The following is a 16,334-nucleotide window of genomic DNA, read 5'->3' on the forward strand; positions in this document are numbered from 1 at the left end:
TGGTCTTGTTTGTGATCAGTTTCAGGTGTTGCAGGGAGCAAGGTAAAACTGAAGATTGGGATAGGTATGATATCCATCATCTAAAATTTCTATTGTTGAACTCTGACATTTGTGTAAAAAGCCATCATTCTCTTTAAATTCATGAAAACGCACTTATCAATATATATATATATATATATATATATATTCATGAAAAACTGATTAGAACAAATTCTTTCATGAATTCATAGTTCATTATTAATCTGATGTAATGCAGAATTTAGCTTGAAAAATAAACAAATCGAAATTGTTAGCAACGATCCTCCAATAATGGAATAAGTCCTGTTGTAACATGTGTAATGGTTATCAATTTCAATTATATTAGAGGCAAGATATATAGTGTAATAAGATATGACCCAATGACTTTATAATGCCATCTTAACAGTTATAATAGCTTTTATTAAAATGTTTTGTCTAATCAATCTCTTAAGAACATCTTTGTTTACGGATTCTTTCACCTAAAAAAACACCTTTAGTTTGTGTTATTAAATATATGAAAATTAAGATTTTCATGTATGCTTTCATGTAAGAAGTCACATAAATAAGTTTTATTTAAAGAAATGAAGAGAAAAGATAACACAAAAGGGTTTATATTTTGTTTTGAAACAGACCTTGGTCTTTCCATAATGGTATGTGCTTTTTCCAACTTGTCACCATCTTTTCAATCATTTATATTATTTATTTTCTAGAGGAAATATTAATTTTTATAGAATTACTGTATTTTTGGAAGACATAAGGGCTAACAATGATGGTCTTTATATCATGGGTGTTATTTATGTAGACAATCTAACACTATAATGGCATTGCTGATGGTTGTTAATACCTTCACCTAATCAATACCTCCTTAAGAACATATTTTTGTGTGATCAACTTGCACTAATCAAATTAATGTTAAAAATTTATACGATAACAATAGACCAGCCATATTAAATAGAGTTGGATCTTGGTTGGCAAGGAAAAAAATATGTTCATTGAATGTGGGTGGGCAGAGTTAGGATGTTGAGATTGATGTTTTACAACTGGCAAAAACAAAACTTAGAAATGAGAGCATCCATGGAAGTTTAGGAATAGCTCCAATAGGTGCTAAAAGTAGAGAGCTGCTATTGACACCCCAACTTTTACATATCACACCCACATTTTCTTCAATTATTTATCACACCTCAATTAAAGAGTAAAACACACTATTCAAACACTACAGAGGTTTGACTCAAATTATAATTTCAACATTACAAAACATAATAACACTCACTTAGAAAATTTCAGTGTTTGTTTACAATTATGATTATTAGGCTCATATAAAATCCTAAACCCCAAAAAATAGAAATTTAGCAAAGAAATAGAAAATGAGAGAGCTTCTATTGGCACCCCTACTTTTACTTATTTTTAACCATTCACTCTTTTTTAATTGTGGTGTAATAAGTAAAAGTTGGAGTGCCAATAGCAGCTCTCTAAAAGTAAAGGTTAGTTATTTTAGATAGTTTGGGCATATGCAAAGAAAGCTAATAAAAACAGCAATGAGATGGAGCAATTTGATGAAAAGTGAGGGCATTCAAAGGACAGGCGGAAGACAGGAAATGACATCGATAGAGTTAGTAAGAAAAGATTTGCAGGAGCTTACCATCCGGTTCATTATGGAGTTAAATGGAAAAAATGGATTCATCCCCACAATCAGGGAAGATGTAGATGATAATGATTATGCATTTGTGTAAAAAGTTCATTAGTTTATTTTAAGATTTTATCCTGCATAGGGTTTAGCTTAATATTTACAGTTGAAGAAAATGTTTCTTCCTATCAATGTTATGTGATCTGGGCCAGATCAGTCTAGCCAGGCAACTCCAGCTAGTCTTGCTTGACCTCAAACTGAAGTTTCATGTTGTTTCCATATTCTTTTCTAAGGTACAATTTAAACTCTAAATTACTTCCTGATCTACCCGGATTTGTGTTATTCTGAATTTGGTTCTAAACAATACAACTGATCTTCCCATCCCCACTTATTGCATTGGTCATAGCCCAACATATAGGCAGATCAAATGATCTCCATCACCCTTGTGTAAAAATTAACCTTTTTTCAGAGATTTCAATCGAAAACCTATAAAAAGGATGTTGTTTCTCAGATAGTTAAGATATACATTACCAATATATAGAGCATGTTAATTACATGGGCAAGAAATGAGTTAGGAAGTATGAACTTCACATTGCATCCCACCATGAATTTACTGTCTTTCTGTAGCATTCACCACACAAATTTTTTTTATTCATTTGAAGGTTTCTTTTTAATCTAGAGATATTATCCTATGATGCACCATGGTGTGCAAGTTAAGCAAAACATCCAAGCGCTCCTCATTTTTCAGGTGTAGGCGCAGGAGTAATGGGCATCCTTTTGACATGTATCGTTTTCATTATCTATCTACATCGTAGAAAACATCACCTTTCTACTTCAACCCTTATGCCTCGAAACATCTCTCCTGATCCCTCCTCGAAGCCAGACCTCGAAAAGGGAAGCACGTACTTTCAGACTCCTATCTTCTCCTATGATGAGCTCGAAGAAGCCACCAACAACTTCGACTCCACTAAAGAGCTTGGAGATGGCGGCTTCGGTACTGTATACAAAGGTAAGAACTAAGAAATTCAGTTTAACCTCCCGATTGTATTTGTTCTTGAGAGATTCTATTTCCACATCTTGAGGTGGCATTAGCAAAAGTTGATGTGGCAATAGGTCTCTTTTTGTTGTGCTTCATCTGATGTATTGTTGTTCTTGGTTATCTTTAACAGGAAAGCTCCGGGATGGACGTGTTGTTGCAGTTAAGAGGCTTTACGAGAACAACTGCAAGCGTGTTGAACAGTTCATGAATGAAATAACAATTCTCTCACTCTTACGCCACCCAAACCTGGTCTCCCTCTACGGGTGCACCTCTCGCCACTCCCGTGAGCTCCTCCTAGTCTACGAATTCATTCCAAATGGCACTGTTGCTGATCATCTACACGGAGAACGCGCCAAAGCTGGATCACTCACATGGCCTATCCGTATGAATATTGCCATAGAGAGTGCCGATGCACTGACATACCTACATACGTCTGATATCATACACCGTGATGTAAAAACCACTAACATTCTCCTTGACAACAATTTCCACGTCAAAGTTGCAGATTTCGGACTATCCCGACTCTTTCCCACAGATGTCACCCATGTCTCCACTGCTCCACAAGGGACACCTGGCTATGTTGACCCAGACTATCACCAATGCTACCAACTTACCGAGAAGAGCGATGTTTACAGCTTTGGAGTGGTCTTGATTGAGCTTATATCATCAAAGCAGGCCGTAGATATCTGTAGGCATCGACATGAGATTAATTTGGCTAACATGGCAATCAACAAGATCCAGAGTCGTGCATTACATGAGTTGGTTGACCCGTTTATTGGATTTGATTTGGATTACACTATTAAGATGATGATTACATTGGTGGCAGAGTTGGCTTTTAGGTGTTTACAACAAGAGAAGGAGATGAGGCCTTCTATGAGGGAGGTATTGGAGGATTTGAGAAGGATTAAGAGTGATGAATATAAGATGGAGAAAGTAGAGGTGGATACAACAGCAGATGATATCGGGTTGTTGAAAGTTTCACCGCCTTCGCCAGATTCCGTAACGAATAAATGGATTAGCAATTCTACTACACCTAGCACTAGTGGATGATTGATGTTTCATTACTAATTCTCCGAGAAGATGGTATGAATATGTTTAACATTCGTGGTTAGAAATAAGTGTATTAAATTTTCATTATGCTTTTCTTCTACATTTTGTTTCCTTGTTCAATATGGAGTGATGAGGGCCATCATCAACTACAGCAGTTTTAAGGTCGAGGTTTATGTACATATTGCTTTTACTTTATATTAATTAAATAAATATTTTAATATACGTATTGTTCTCTGTATTTGTTTGCATATCGTATTTTTTTGCATGCATATCCTTAATCATGTAATTATATTCGTCATAAGAAAAAAAAAATGTCAATATATTCATTCGACATTCTTTTATTTTTCATTAATCATATGCTTTCTCTAAGTCAATAAAAATTGATTATAGGTTCATCTTTTCTCTAGTCTAAAAATTGGTCTTCTGATATATGCATCTTTTTTTTTTATTTTTTGTATCAATCACTATTACTCATTGTTTGAAGAAAATTGTTGGGAGTTTAAGAGCTTTAGGATTAAGTAAATTGAATATGTAGTGTGTAAATTCAGTACTTACATCCATGAAGAGTAATATTAAGTTAAAAATTATGGTCTAGAAAGTAACCATTTTTGTTATCTTGGATCTATTATATAGAAGGATGGAGAGATTTAGGAAGATGTAAATTTATAAGATGAGATAGGAAACATGAAAGCCTAATGCTCTTAGTAGCAAAGATTAAGTGGGAGTCCACAACTACTTAGTACATCAGTGTTTTCATGGCAACCATTTTTTTAACGGAACATGTTAAGTACGAAATCTGATGTATCATCAAAGGAATGGAGCGACGATTGGAGATTGGTGGAATGGAATCCACACTGATACCAAAAATCCACGATTTTCAGTGTTTAATCACATTCAATGTAATTTTTGTATGGCTGTTTGCATTGATGAATATCAACTGTTAACAAAAGTTCATTGTTTCGTCATTTATATTTAGTATCTCATTGACACATGATTGTGGGCAAGTAGTATGACTAATTCAAATCTTATTATGGGTCGTTGGGTCTACAAGTATAAGATCGATGCATTTGAATCAACCTTACAACTGTTTTTTTTTTTTTTTTTGGAAGATTAACTGGGTGAAGGCCAGACCCAAACCAGCTACAACCTTAGGAACCACGAACCACTACGATCTTTATCAATGAGCGACAAAAGATCAATAGGGGGAGAGTTACAATTCAGCACATGGCAGCCAACAACGGATTGCAGCGACGCAAGGAAGTCAGCAGTCATGTTAGTTACTCTGAACACGTGGGAGAAAACAACTTCATGAAAAGATGAAATTAACTTTAAGATAGCCAAGTAAAGATGATGAACATGCCTAGGGGGATGCCACACATTGTTGGGAATGCCACACATTGTTTAGGATGCTAACAGCAACAAGGGAATCAAATTGAACTTCAATACGAGTGCACTGATGGGCGGCAGCTAAACGGATCCCTTCGAGGATTCCTTGCAACTCATGATGTAGGACTGATTTAATGGTACACTGTTTCATGAAATAATAAACTTACACTGTGAATCAACTACAGTTAAACTATGAATTAAATTTATATGTATATAGTTGAACTCTTTCACTTCTCAAATTAAGTTGTACAAGAATACAAATTAGAATTGGAATTAGGTTTCAAAGAATTCAAGTAATTTTTATAACCAATCAAATTAGAAGAATTTTTTTTTGATAAAATGATAGTGGAGTACTACAGAATTTAGAGAGGAGGAGGAGAAGAAATTTGTGCCTCAAAGATTAGGGCTAGCCTTTTCCCAAACTTATATAATTTAAATTACATAAATACCCCTATATGATAGAAATATTATGGTTTTCTTACAATCTCCCTCAAGTTGAGCACAAACTTCAGTCATCCCACGCTCGCACAATTTAGAGTTTTCTTTCCAAAATTCTTTTTATAAAAAACATTAACAAGTTGACTAGAAGAAGGACTAAATGACAAACAATTTTTTTTAGAGATGAGCTTCTCTCGAACTAAATGTCGATTAATTGCAATATGCTTTGTCCTATCTTGCTCAATCGGATCGTTAGCAATATTGATACCAATTTTATTTTTATGGTAAATCTTCATAAAAGGAGGAACATCGATGCCAAGATCCTTAATAAGGATTCGGACCAATAATAGTTTAGCAACACCTTAAGTCATAGCTCAATATTAGCTCTCAGCACTAGAATGAGCACGTGCAACCTACTTTTTACTCCTCCAAGTTACTAGATTAACTCCAACAAATGTGCAGTAATTTGAGGTAAATCTCATAGGAAAAAAATTGGAAAAAGAAAATACTTTTTAAATATAAACATATATATATAGGGTCCCGTTCAGCACCCTAAGCTTTACCACACACTTTAACCAACGTGTTTTGTCTTACATGGGTTAGAAGTTTTGGAATTGGCTGATTTTTGGTGAGGATGATCTCTATGGTGAGGAGATCATCCTCACCAAAAATCAGCTCATTCCAAAACTTCTAACCCCATAAAAAATGGTTTACAAAAAATGGACGGTCCACAATTTTTCTACGTGTAAACATGGGGCTAAACATTTCGGAATGGGCTGATTTTTGGGGAGGATGATCTTCTAATCATAGAGATCATCCTCACCAAAAATCAGCCCATTCCAAAACTTCTAACCCATGTAGGACAAAAACGTTTGTTAAAGTGTGTGGTAAAACTTAGGGTGCTGAACATTTCCCATATATATATATATATATATAGATATTTATTTATTTATTTATTTATTTGAGGTAAATCTCATAGGAAAAAAATTGGAAAAAGAAAATACTTATTTAAATATAAACATATATATATATATATATATATATATATATATATATATATATGGGTAGCGTTCAATGGCAAACTTTTTGGCAAAACATTTTTCAAAATATGAGTTAGAAGTTTTGGAATTGGCTGATTTTTGGTGAGGATGATCTCTACGGTGAGGAGATCACTACGTCATATTTTAAAAAAAAGAACGGGCCAAAGCCATCGTTTTTTAAGAAAAATGACGGCCCCTGCCGTCGCAAGAGCAATTGTAAATAACGATGTCGTTTTTAATGAACGACGGTTGCCTCGTGTCAAGAAAGTGTTGTATAAAACGACGGTTATGGTCTGTCAAAATAAAACGACGGCCCAAACCCGTCATTTTTTTGTCAAATTTAAATTAAATTAATAGATATAAACGACGGCTTAGAGCCGTCATTTTTTTGTCAGACTTTTTTTTTAAAATTAACCACTATTGTTTGTCATTTTTAATATTTTTCACCTAAAAAGAAAATGACAATTTTCATTGGACAAAAAATTGAAATCTAACAAAATAAATAAATACAAAAAAAAAAAAAACAAAAACAAAAATTTACATTTTTCAAATGGAAACCATTTTCCTTCAAATTTTACATGTGCAATCATAGTCCAACATGCCCCGTTTTCATGGTGTCGATTTTAATACACATCCCAACCCCACTACTCACATTGCCAACTCTTCTCCTTCTCAATAGTCTACACCTGTGGACTAGCTTCATCTTCCATCACATGACTCCTTGTCTATAGTCGAGTTAGCTAGTCGCATAGTATGCTCTCTCAACTCCACCTTGGTCCATTCACATCCTTTGCTTAGTCAGGTATTGATGCATCAGCTCATCTGGTTGCACGTCTTTCTACGCCATGATGGATCATTGACACTGGTGCTTTTGACCACATGACGGGTATGCCTTCCTCTTATTCTGTATTATCCGGTTGGGAAAAATTTTGGGTTGCTGATGGTTCTCTATCCTCTATCTTTGGAAAGGGGGAGATTCAGGCTCTTCCTAATCTTTCCCTTTAAGATGTTCTCCATGTTCCAAATTTAACTACCAACCTTCTATCTGCCAGCAGCCTAACCAAACATCTAAATTGTTGTGTCACATATTTTCCTACTTATTGTGTTTTTCAGGATCTGAGTACAAGGAATAAGATTGGCAGTGGTTGTGAAGAAACTGGGTAATATCTACTCGAGAACACTGCAAATCAGAGTACTATGTATCAATCCATTAAAACTAGTAATAATAAAAACTTGTTAATGCTTTGACATGTTAGGTTGGGTAATTTACCATTACAGTTTTTGAGTCGGTTAATTCCATCATGTACAAATAGCCCAAACTATCATTGTTACTGATCTTTCCTAGAACTTACCTTGATGTTGGCATACATCAATGGAAATAAAATGTGGGGAAGATAGAAGGACAGCAAAATAGATGCTCACCATTCATGTAAATTGAATTATTGAGACTTCAAATTTAAGAGATCCAAGAGAAATTAAATTTAAAAAAAAAAACATTACTTAGTCAACTTTAAAAAAAAAAAAATTAAGTAGCGCTTAATAAAAAATAATTGGAATAATTATTCTTAATAATAGTTACTTGGCAAAATGAGGAGACTTCCTTTACATGGCTTTCCTTGGCTGCTACTGCTACTGTTAACAGTAGCAAGCTTCATCTCCTCACTTGAAGGTCTGAGTAATCCGGAAATAGGGATAGCTTACCTGGGTGAAAAACATCTATGAAAAATCGTGATCTCAAATAATGTATGAAAACTAATTCAGAACTGGTACGCGGTTCTTGCCTGGGTTTCTGACTAGAAAGCAGGACAACTTGCCCTTTTGTTCTCATTTGGCTCGCAATATATGTGAAACATTGTTGAGATGGAAATTGGAAGAACAATGATTAAATTGAGTAGATACAATATGATTAATGTCCAAACCTGCACTATTACCAACTGCAACTCGATCTGACCCATGATATTCATAATGTACAGAAATATTCACGAAATCAGACGTTATACGAGTAGAAGCATTGCTATCCGTAATCCAAGTATTATTATTTGGTTTAAGTAGTAGTCGAGGCTGTCCATATTTGGTTTAAGAAGATGGAAAAATATATTAACTTAAAAGAAGAAGGAATTTTAAAAACAGGCACAATGGCCTTCAATATACAAACATATAAAATAATGAACAGAAAACAGAATCATTATAGAGGTAAGTACCAACAGTAGGTACTTGTCAGGTCTTCAAGAACATTTCTCCCATAGTTATAGTTATTTCTCTGATATATTTTTGTCGCTATTTTGGTAAACAAGTTGCAACAAAGAGATCAATATGGATCATATCAAGTTCTGGTACATAAGTGAAATGAGTGTCCTAGTATAGTGTTTTCCAGCCCATATCTCTGCATAGTCAAAACTATGACATTGTTCTATAACTAGCAGTCACCAAGTCAGGGTTGGGAAGGGAAAAATACGATAAAATCAAAAACAATCATGAAAACAATAATTAATCACCATATATTAAATTACAAGTAACCACATGTCTATATAACACAATCAAGGTAACGATGATGAAAAGTGAAGGAAGTCAGTTTAGAAGGAATAAAAAAAATAAAAAAATAAAAAAAATAGAATAAAAAGTGAAGGACAAATTTGCTAGAACTATGGACTGTCTACCATATTATGTATGTAAATTAATGGGATTGACACTCGATGAATCCCACTTACACTGTATTTTTTTTTTTTTTTTTTTTAATTTTTTTTCTTCTGATTTTTAAATAGCGAGGAGAGACGGAGGGATGGGACACGAGGAGGTCCATCCTACCTACACTACTTCTTAATGAAAATCAATGTAATTGAATAATAAACACGATTGTAAACGATGATGATAAAATAATTTAATTAACTATTTTTAATTGGGTAAGCAAGTAATTTAAAGAAACATTTTTTATTTTTTTTGTTCAGTAGTAAATTAATGAAACATGTTTAGCCTTACTAAGATGACAACCAAAATAGTATTTTGATAAGAAATTAAACCTCAAGTGAGCAGGGGACTGGAAATAGAAAACATATTAGAATTGGAAGAAATAGTTTGCAAAAAGAACAGGATGAGTGTAGAATAGATAGCAAGCTAGATGGAATGAGAAATAAACATTTCAAGGCCAAGGGTAGAAATATTGCAGAATATCTGCTGTGCAATAAGAACCACAACTGACCAATTTTTGTGAGTCCTGTGCTAGAATAGTGGAATCTACTAATAAGAATTATATCTTCGGGAACTTGAAAGACATGCTTTATGGAATTAATTCATAAAAAGAGAATGATACACAAATTATGGAATTGAGTTTCAAACAAATGTGTCTCATGGCCAATCCCAAGAGGTAATGGCAACAACGCTGCTTCACAAGGTAATGGCATCTCGATTGCCTACTTGTACATTCTTCTCTTCAATTAATAAAATTTATACTTATCATATATATATATATATATAGTACTAGATTGGAACTCTACTTTCAAAATGAAAATGTTCAGCAAAACAAGAAGGCACTCAATAACAAGATATGTGATTGTGATCATCATAGACTACATCTACTAAACAACAATGACAAGCAAAGAAGATTAAATAATGATAATCTTGTAGTTTTTTTTTGCATCTTTTGTTCTTTTTGAAATATAACAAAAGGTTATAATTGGAATTTAGACAAAACCAATATCACAAACAATCTTTAAAGATTTATCCACCTCCTTCTCACTCTAAATAGTGTTTTCTACTTCTAGAGATCATCCAAATAAACTAAAAAGAAATACTTCAGTGAACGAATTTTTACAACTAAGCAACAACTTAACAGATTCAACAAGAAAAAAGAAATTGTGAAAGATCTCAAAAACCTAAACACAAATAAACAAATCAATCCAAACTCATAAAAACCTAAATGTACGAAACAGAACAAATCATAAATGAAATTGAAAAACGAAACTCACCAACCTTCCCACACTCAGATCTTCAACGTGTAGTCTCAAATTGTTGGATTGCACGATTAATGAAATGAAGACATCTGTGCTGGAGAGAGAGAGAGAGAGAGAGAGAGAGAAAGAGAACTACCTGGAACGTTTGTGCTAGAGAAGATGGTGCTGAACCTCGCCTAATTTCGTAACTCTTTCGATGAAAATGAAACCATAAACCATCAATCATCTTCGCCAAAAATCAGCCCATTCCAAAACTTCTAACCCATGTTTACAAGTTGAAAAATCATGGACCGTCCACTTTTTGTAAATTATTTTTGATGGGGTTAGAAGTATTGGAATGGGCTGATTTTTGATGATGATGATCTCCTTACCGTAGAGATCATCCTCACCAAAAATCAGCCCATTCCAAAACTTCTAACTCATGTTTTGAAAAATGTTTTTTCCAAAAAGTTGGCCATTGAACGTGACCCTATATATAGGGTGGCGTTTAAGGGCCAACTTTTTGGCAAAACATTTTTCAAAATATGAGTTAGAAGTTTTGGAATGGGCTGATTTTTGGTGAGGATGATCTCTACAGTGAGGAGATCATCCTCACCAAAAATCAGCTCATTCCAAAACTTCTAACCCCATCAAAAATAGTTTACAAAAATGGATGGTCCACGATTTTTCAACTTGTAAACATGGGTTAGAAGTTTTGGAATGGGCTGATTTTTGGTAAGGATGATCTCCTCACCGTAGAGATCATCCTCACCAAAAATCAGCCCATTCCAAAACTTCTAACTCATATGTCAAAAAATGTTTTGCCAAAAAGTTGGCCCTTGAACATGACCCATATATATATAGGGTCAGGTTCAAACGACAACCATTTCAACACACATATAGACAACATGTTTTGTCTTATATGGGCAAAAATGTTTGGAATGGGCTAATTTTTTGTGAGGATGATCTCTATGGTGAGGAGATCATCCTTGCCAAAAATCAGCTCATTATGAAACTTCTAGACCGTCCAATTTTTGTTAAAAAATTATAGACCATCCAATTTTTGTAAATCAATTTTGATGGGGTTACAAGTTTTGGAATGGGATGATTTTTTGCCAGGATGATCCCCTCATCACAGAGATCATCCTCACAAAAAATCAGCCCATTCCAAACATTTTTACCCATATAAGACAAACACGTTGTCGCAATGTGTGTCGCAATGTGTGTCGCAGGAACCCGACCCATATATATATACACGGAAGGGATCAGTGAACAAAATCTGGGACAAAGATCCGGACAAATGTTTTCAGACGTTAGATCAATATGGATCTAACAAAATCCGACCGTAGAACACATCTAAACAGCACGTGTTGTTTTAATCACTTAGATATTTCATTATTTAGAAACACCTCCCCGCATCTATAACCCAAATCAAAATAATTTTTTTTGATTCAAATCAAATTTCTCTCTTCCCCATCGTCTTCTCTTCTGCAACTCAAACCCTAACCGTCTCCATTCACTGAAGACGGCACAGATCAGGCGAAGACGTCAAGCGAGAAATACCCAATCATTATTTCAGCTTCAACTCCATCTCGGCTTGATGCCCTCCTTTGGAGATGGTAAAGAAGATCAAAACTTGATTGAGGCCCTTACCCAAGATACAACAGATCTGCTGAAGAGGTCAGAGAAAGGACTACAGAAACTTCCTACAAGTGGGCCTTCTGAGGATTCAAATGTTAGAAAAAATGCACAGGTACATTAGTCAGAGTCATTACACCTTTTGTTCTGCTAAATATTGTTCTGCGGCGATCGTGCAGGTATCTTCTCTCTCTATCTCTGTTAAAGAAACCCTCGATTTTAAGAAACCCTGGATTTGTATGTAAAAATGAATGGTTTTTCATCTTCAAAATCAAGGGTTTTGGTTGATTGCATATTTATAAATCGAATCAATGGTTTTTCATCTTCAAAATCAAGGGTTTTGGTTGATTGTGAATGAGATTTTGAGTATCTTTTCATGGACAATTTTCCTTGCCACTTTTGACGACATGTTCTTGGGGCACTTTGGTAATGAGGGAGCCTTTTGGTGACAACATCCAGTTAGAATTGTTAGTAGAGGAGTTAAACACTACTATTGGGAAAGTTGTTGAGGGGGATATAGGGAAGGGTGTTGTAGGTAGTAGTAGGGGACAAGATTTTGATTTTCTCAAATGGCTATGTGAAGAGATGGCTTCTCTTCTTATATCAATTCTTTTATACATAGAATTTTTTTCCTAAAAAATGATATGTACCTTGTATCAGTACTGAACCTCATCACATCAACCAGTGAAAGAATATTGATTGAAAATTGCATATATTGAACAAGTTTGCAGAATAGTAGTTTGGGTAAAAAAAAAGAATTGTGTCCTTCATGCCCGAGTAGTGAGTTACTCTTTTCTGGTTATCGATAATTGTTTGGGCCATTGTTAGCCTTTGCAACATTTCTCAGCATCTTCTCCTTGCCAATGTGACGTAGCAGAAGAAGATATTTGCATCTCATTTGATAAATGGTGATTTCAACTTTACAACTATAAATGCCAAAGTGTCAAACTAAATCTTTTTCACTAAAAAAATAAAAATAAAAAGATTTAGGGGTATATGGGGTAAGTTGCCAAGGATTCAAGCTTGTTATTACCCCTTGTAATGGTATGAGAGGGGGGCTTCAAAAACATCATTTCATCACCAAAAAAATAAAACCATAATTTCTTTTTTAATTTCAAATTCAAGCAAAACTGATATTTTATTTATGTAAAACTAACAAGAACAATCAAATCGCATCCGAACGAACATGCTTCTAACTTAAAGAATGAATACAAAGTGTACACTAACGCTATGTTCGGATTGAGAGAAGTGGAGAGAAGAGAATAGAAGCTCAATTAAGTTGGGACACAACGTAAGTAAACTATTTTGAACACAAATGATGTTTCTCAAGCCAAATAGATCTCAACTAAGAGTTGACAACACTACACTTGTTTCTAATCTCTCCTGCATTTCCCAGAAGGATTTCAATTGCACTCAGCCTATTCATCAACGGGCTAAACTTGGTGAAGAAATCCTTTGAGTCCAGCTACTCATCAACAATGTTGCGCAGCGTTGGACTGGAAAAGACCCATTCACATAGTAATTGCTATCAAATGATAGAGAGGTCTGAGGATCCATCTGTACTGTGGTTGTGGTGTCTGAAGGATTAGTGCATTGTGTTCTTAAGAGAGCAGCATATGTTGAATTTAGAGAAGGATCAACATCTCCTATCCCCGTGAAGTTGTAAAGCATGTTGGTGATGAAATTGCAATGTCCAATCCCAATTGTATGTGTACCTAAACAAAAAAAAATTATTTTCTTAAAATTTCAATGAAAAGTACTGTTTGTGATCATAGTTTTATAAGTATATTAAATTATGATAGGAGTATACACCTAGATTATAGTATGATAGGGGGAAAAAATTATTTTGAATTACTTGATGTCCCATAGAGTCGATATATCAGAAGGATAGGAACTTTGGATCTTCATAGCACAAGTGTTAGTTAATGTCCCATAGTTTGAATTATCACTCTAAGAGATGATTTGTTTGACTCTCAGTATTAAATGTTTAGATAGACATACCTGATCAGACCACAAGGTCATGGACAGTGAGGCCTTTGCTTGAGGGTTGTGAAGTTGAAGACAGAAGCAGGGATGTTGGCTAAAGCCTCCGAGGCCAGTGACACATTGCTGTCTCTTCTATCAGATAATCCAATATTTTTTTCTTTAGTACCCTAACAAAGCAATAGTGGAAATGCATCCTAAGGAGCATCGCGAGCAATGCATAATGTAAGTCACCTGGGAATTGTTGGCTGGGGCCTGTGGAACAGAACAATCCGAATAAAATGATCAAAATCTAGAGAAAAAACATGAAATGGAAAAAAAATGATCAAAACCAAAAACCAAAAATACTAAAAACATGATGGATAAAAATCTTGAAGGCATACACATTTTTTTACTCATTCAACACCACACCACAACATTGCATACGCACACCTCTTGTTATCAACAACCTCTTAAGGCAAAAGAAAAAGAAAACATCCCTACACTAGAGCGAGGATATTTCACATAAGACACGAATTCAATGGTGCAAAAAATTGTCTCAAAAATGAATTTATTCAGTTCTATTCAAATCCAACATTTAGTAAAAACTATAAAGAAGATGGCTCCAAAGCAAGATAACAAATATGATGAGAGTACATGTAGAAGTTCAAGTTTCCTACCGTGGCAATCCACTTTAGATTAGTGGTGTTCCCACTCAAAATTAGTGCGGGAAGAAGCCATGGGCAGCAATATTGCATGAAGTAATTAGGTTCCGAACCAAGAACAAAAAGACTACGTATCTGCAATGGACATAAGTTGTATGGTCAAATACACATGTACAAAAATCAAGAAAACTATTAGACCAACACAAGAAAAAACATAAAATCCACTCAAAGATGCAAAATCACACAAAGATTCATGAATAGTCTTTTTTTTTTCTTTTTTTTTAAAATATTCCCAATTTCCCATAGAACATAATATACCGCAAAGTCCACTGAGATTGCATGAGAATGTGCAACTAAGACCAATTTTTACAGGTATGTGCAACTAAGACCATTGACAGCACAAGTGAGGAGTGTTTCAACGCATTTGAAGGCTCTAAAAAGATGATGACTAAAAATATTATGTGGATGGAGGCTATAATAAGTCCTACATTTCTCATTAAATGTCATCATCATCTATGTCTCAAACCAGATATTGGGGTTGGTAACACGACTCCAATTTCACCATTAAATTCTATCTAGAGCCATATTTTTAGTCAATATTTGGGTTCTCAAAAAAGAAAATAGACAGACCAGACATCTGCAGGTCATGGTTTTGTAAATCTTACTTACATATTTTATCAGGTTTTCTCCTCCGTTTTCTCAATAAAAATTTGAAACCGAGTAACTCAAATGATGATTAAATAAAACAATAACATATAGAACGCCTATCATTTTAACTATTAAATTTAACAATAATTTAAAAAGGAAAAAAAACTATAAAAACCAAATTATATGCGGTGCTAGACAGGAGTTAGCAGAACAAAAGGTGTAATGACTCTGACTAATGTACCTGTGCATTTTTTCTAACATTTGAATCCACAGAAGACCCACTTGTAGGAAGTTTCTGTAGTCTTTTCTATGACCTCTTCAGCAGATCTGTTGTATCTTGGGTAAGGGCCTCAATCAAGTTTTGATCTTCTTTACCATCTCCAAAGGAGGGCATCAAGCCGAGATGGAGTTGAAGCTGAAATAATGATTGGGTATTTCTTGCTTGACATCTTCGCCTGATCTGTGCCGTCTTCAGTGAATGGAGATGGTTAGGGTTTGAGTTGCAGAAGAGAAGACGATGGGGAAGAGAGAAATTTGATTTGAATCAAAAAAAATTATTTTGATTTGGGTTATAGATGCGGGGAGGTGTTTCTAAATAATGAAATATCTAAGTGATTAAAACAACACGTGCTGGTTAGATGTGTTCTACGGTCGGATTTTGTTAGATCCATATTGATCTAACGTCTGAAAACATTTGTCCGGATCTTTGTCCCAGATTTTGTTCACTGATCCCTTCCCATATATATATATATATATGGGTCGGGTTCCTGCAACACACATTGCGACACACATATAGACAACGTATTTGTCTTATATGGGCAAAAATATTTGGAATGGGCTGATTTTTTGTGAGGATGATCTCTGTGATGAGGGAATCATCCTGGCAAAAAATCATCCCAT

The 16,334-nt window shown here is 34.6% G+C and overlaps 1 protein-coding gene and 1 long non-coding RNA gene across 7 annotated transcripts in view; one reads left to right on the plus strand and one right to left on the minus strand.

The window, feature by feature from the left end:
• Window positions 1–3,945, plus strand: part of LOC147394333 (LEAF RUST 10 DISEASE-RESISTANCE LOCUS RECEPTOR-LIKE PROTEIN KINASE-like 1.2) — a 39,523-nt gene extending 35,578 nt beyond the window's left edge. For 2 of the 3 annotated variants that reach the window (XM_086453453.1, XM_086453454.1), the window contains exons 2-4: window positions 20–64; window positions 2,391–2,651; window positions 2,812–3,945. In XM_086453453.1, coding sequence (XP_086309579.1) covers window positions 20–64; window positions 2,391–2,651; window positions 2,812–3,731 — 1,226 coding nt within the window. In that variant the 3' untranslated portion in view covers window positions 3,732–3,945. The remainder of the gene's footprint in view (window positions 1–19; window positions 65–2,390; window positions 2,652–2,811) is intronic. The other variant, XM_086453455.1, reaches the window with a different exon arrangement.
• A 9,331-nt stretch (window positions 3,946–13,276) lies between these two features.
• On the minus strand, window positions 13,277–16,028 carry LOC147394338 (uncharacterized). 4 transcript variants are annotated; one of them, XR_015181787.1, is made up of 5 exons: window positions 15,749–16,028; window positions 14,802–14,921; window positions 14,377–14,397; window positions 14,161–14,277; window positions 13,277–13,874 (listed from the first exon to the last, which is right to left on the minus strand). It is a non-coding gene; the product is annotated as an uncharacterized LOC147394338 (long non-coding RNA). The 4 variants fall into 4 exon arrangements; XR_015181786.1 differs by having other exon boundaries at window positions 13,279–13,874; window positions 15,676–16,023; XR_015181788.1 differs by having other exon boundaries at window positions 13,281–13,874; window positions 14,161–14,390; window positions 15,676–16,025.
• Window positions 16,029–16,334: the final 306 nt, after the last annotated feature.

This window comes from Akebia trifoliata, chromosome 9 (genome assembly GCF_017979445.1).
Source record: "Akebia trifoliata isolate Shusen 1 chromosome 9, ASM1797944v1, whole genome shotgun sequence".
In the NCBI taxonomy this organism is placed as follows: domain Eukaryota; kingdom Viridiplantae; phylum Streptophyta; class Magnoliopsida; order Ranunculales; family Lardizabalaceae; genus Akebia; species Akebia trifoliata.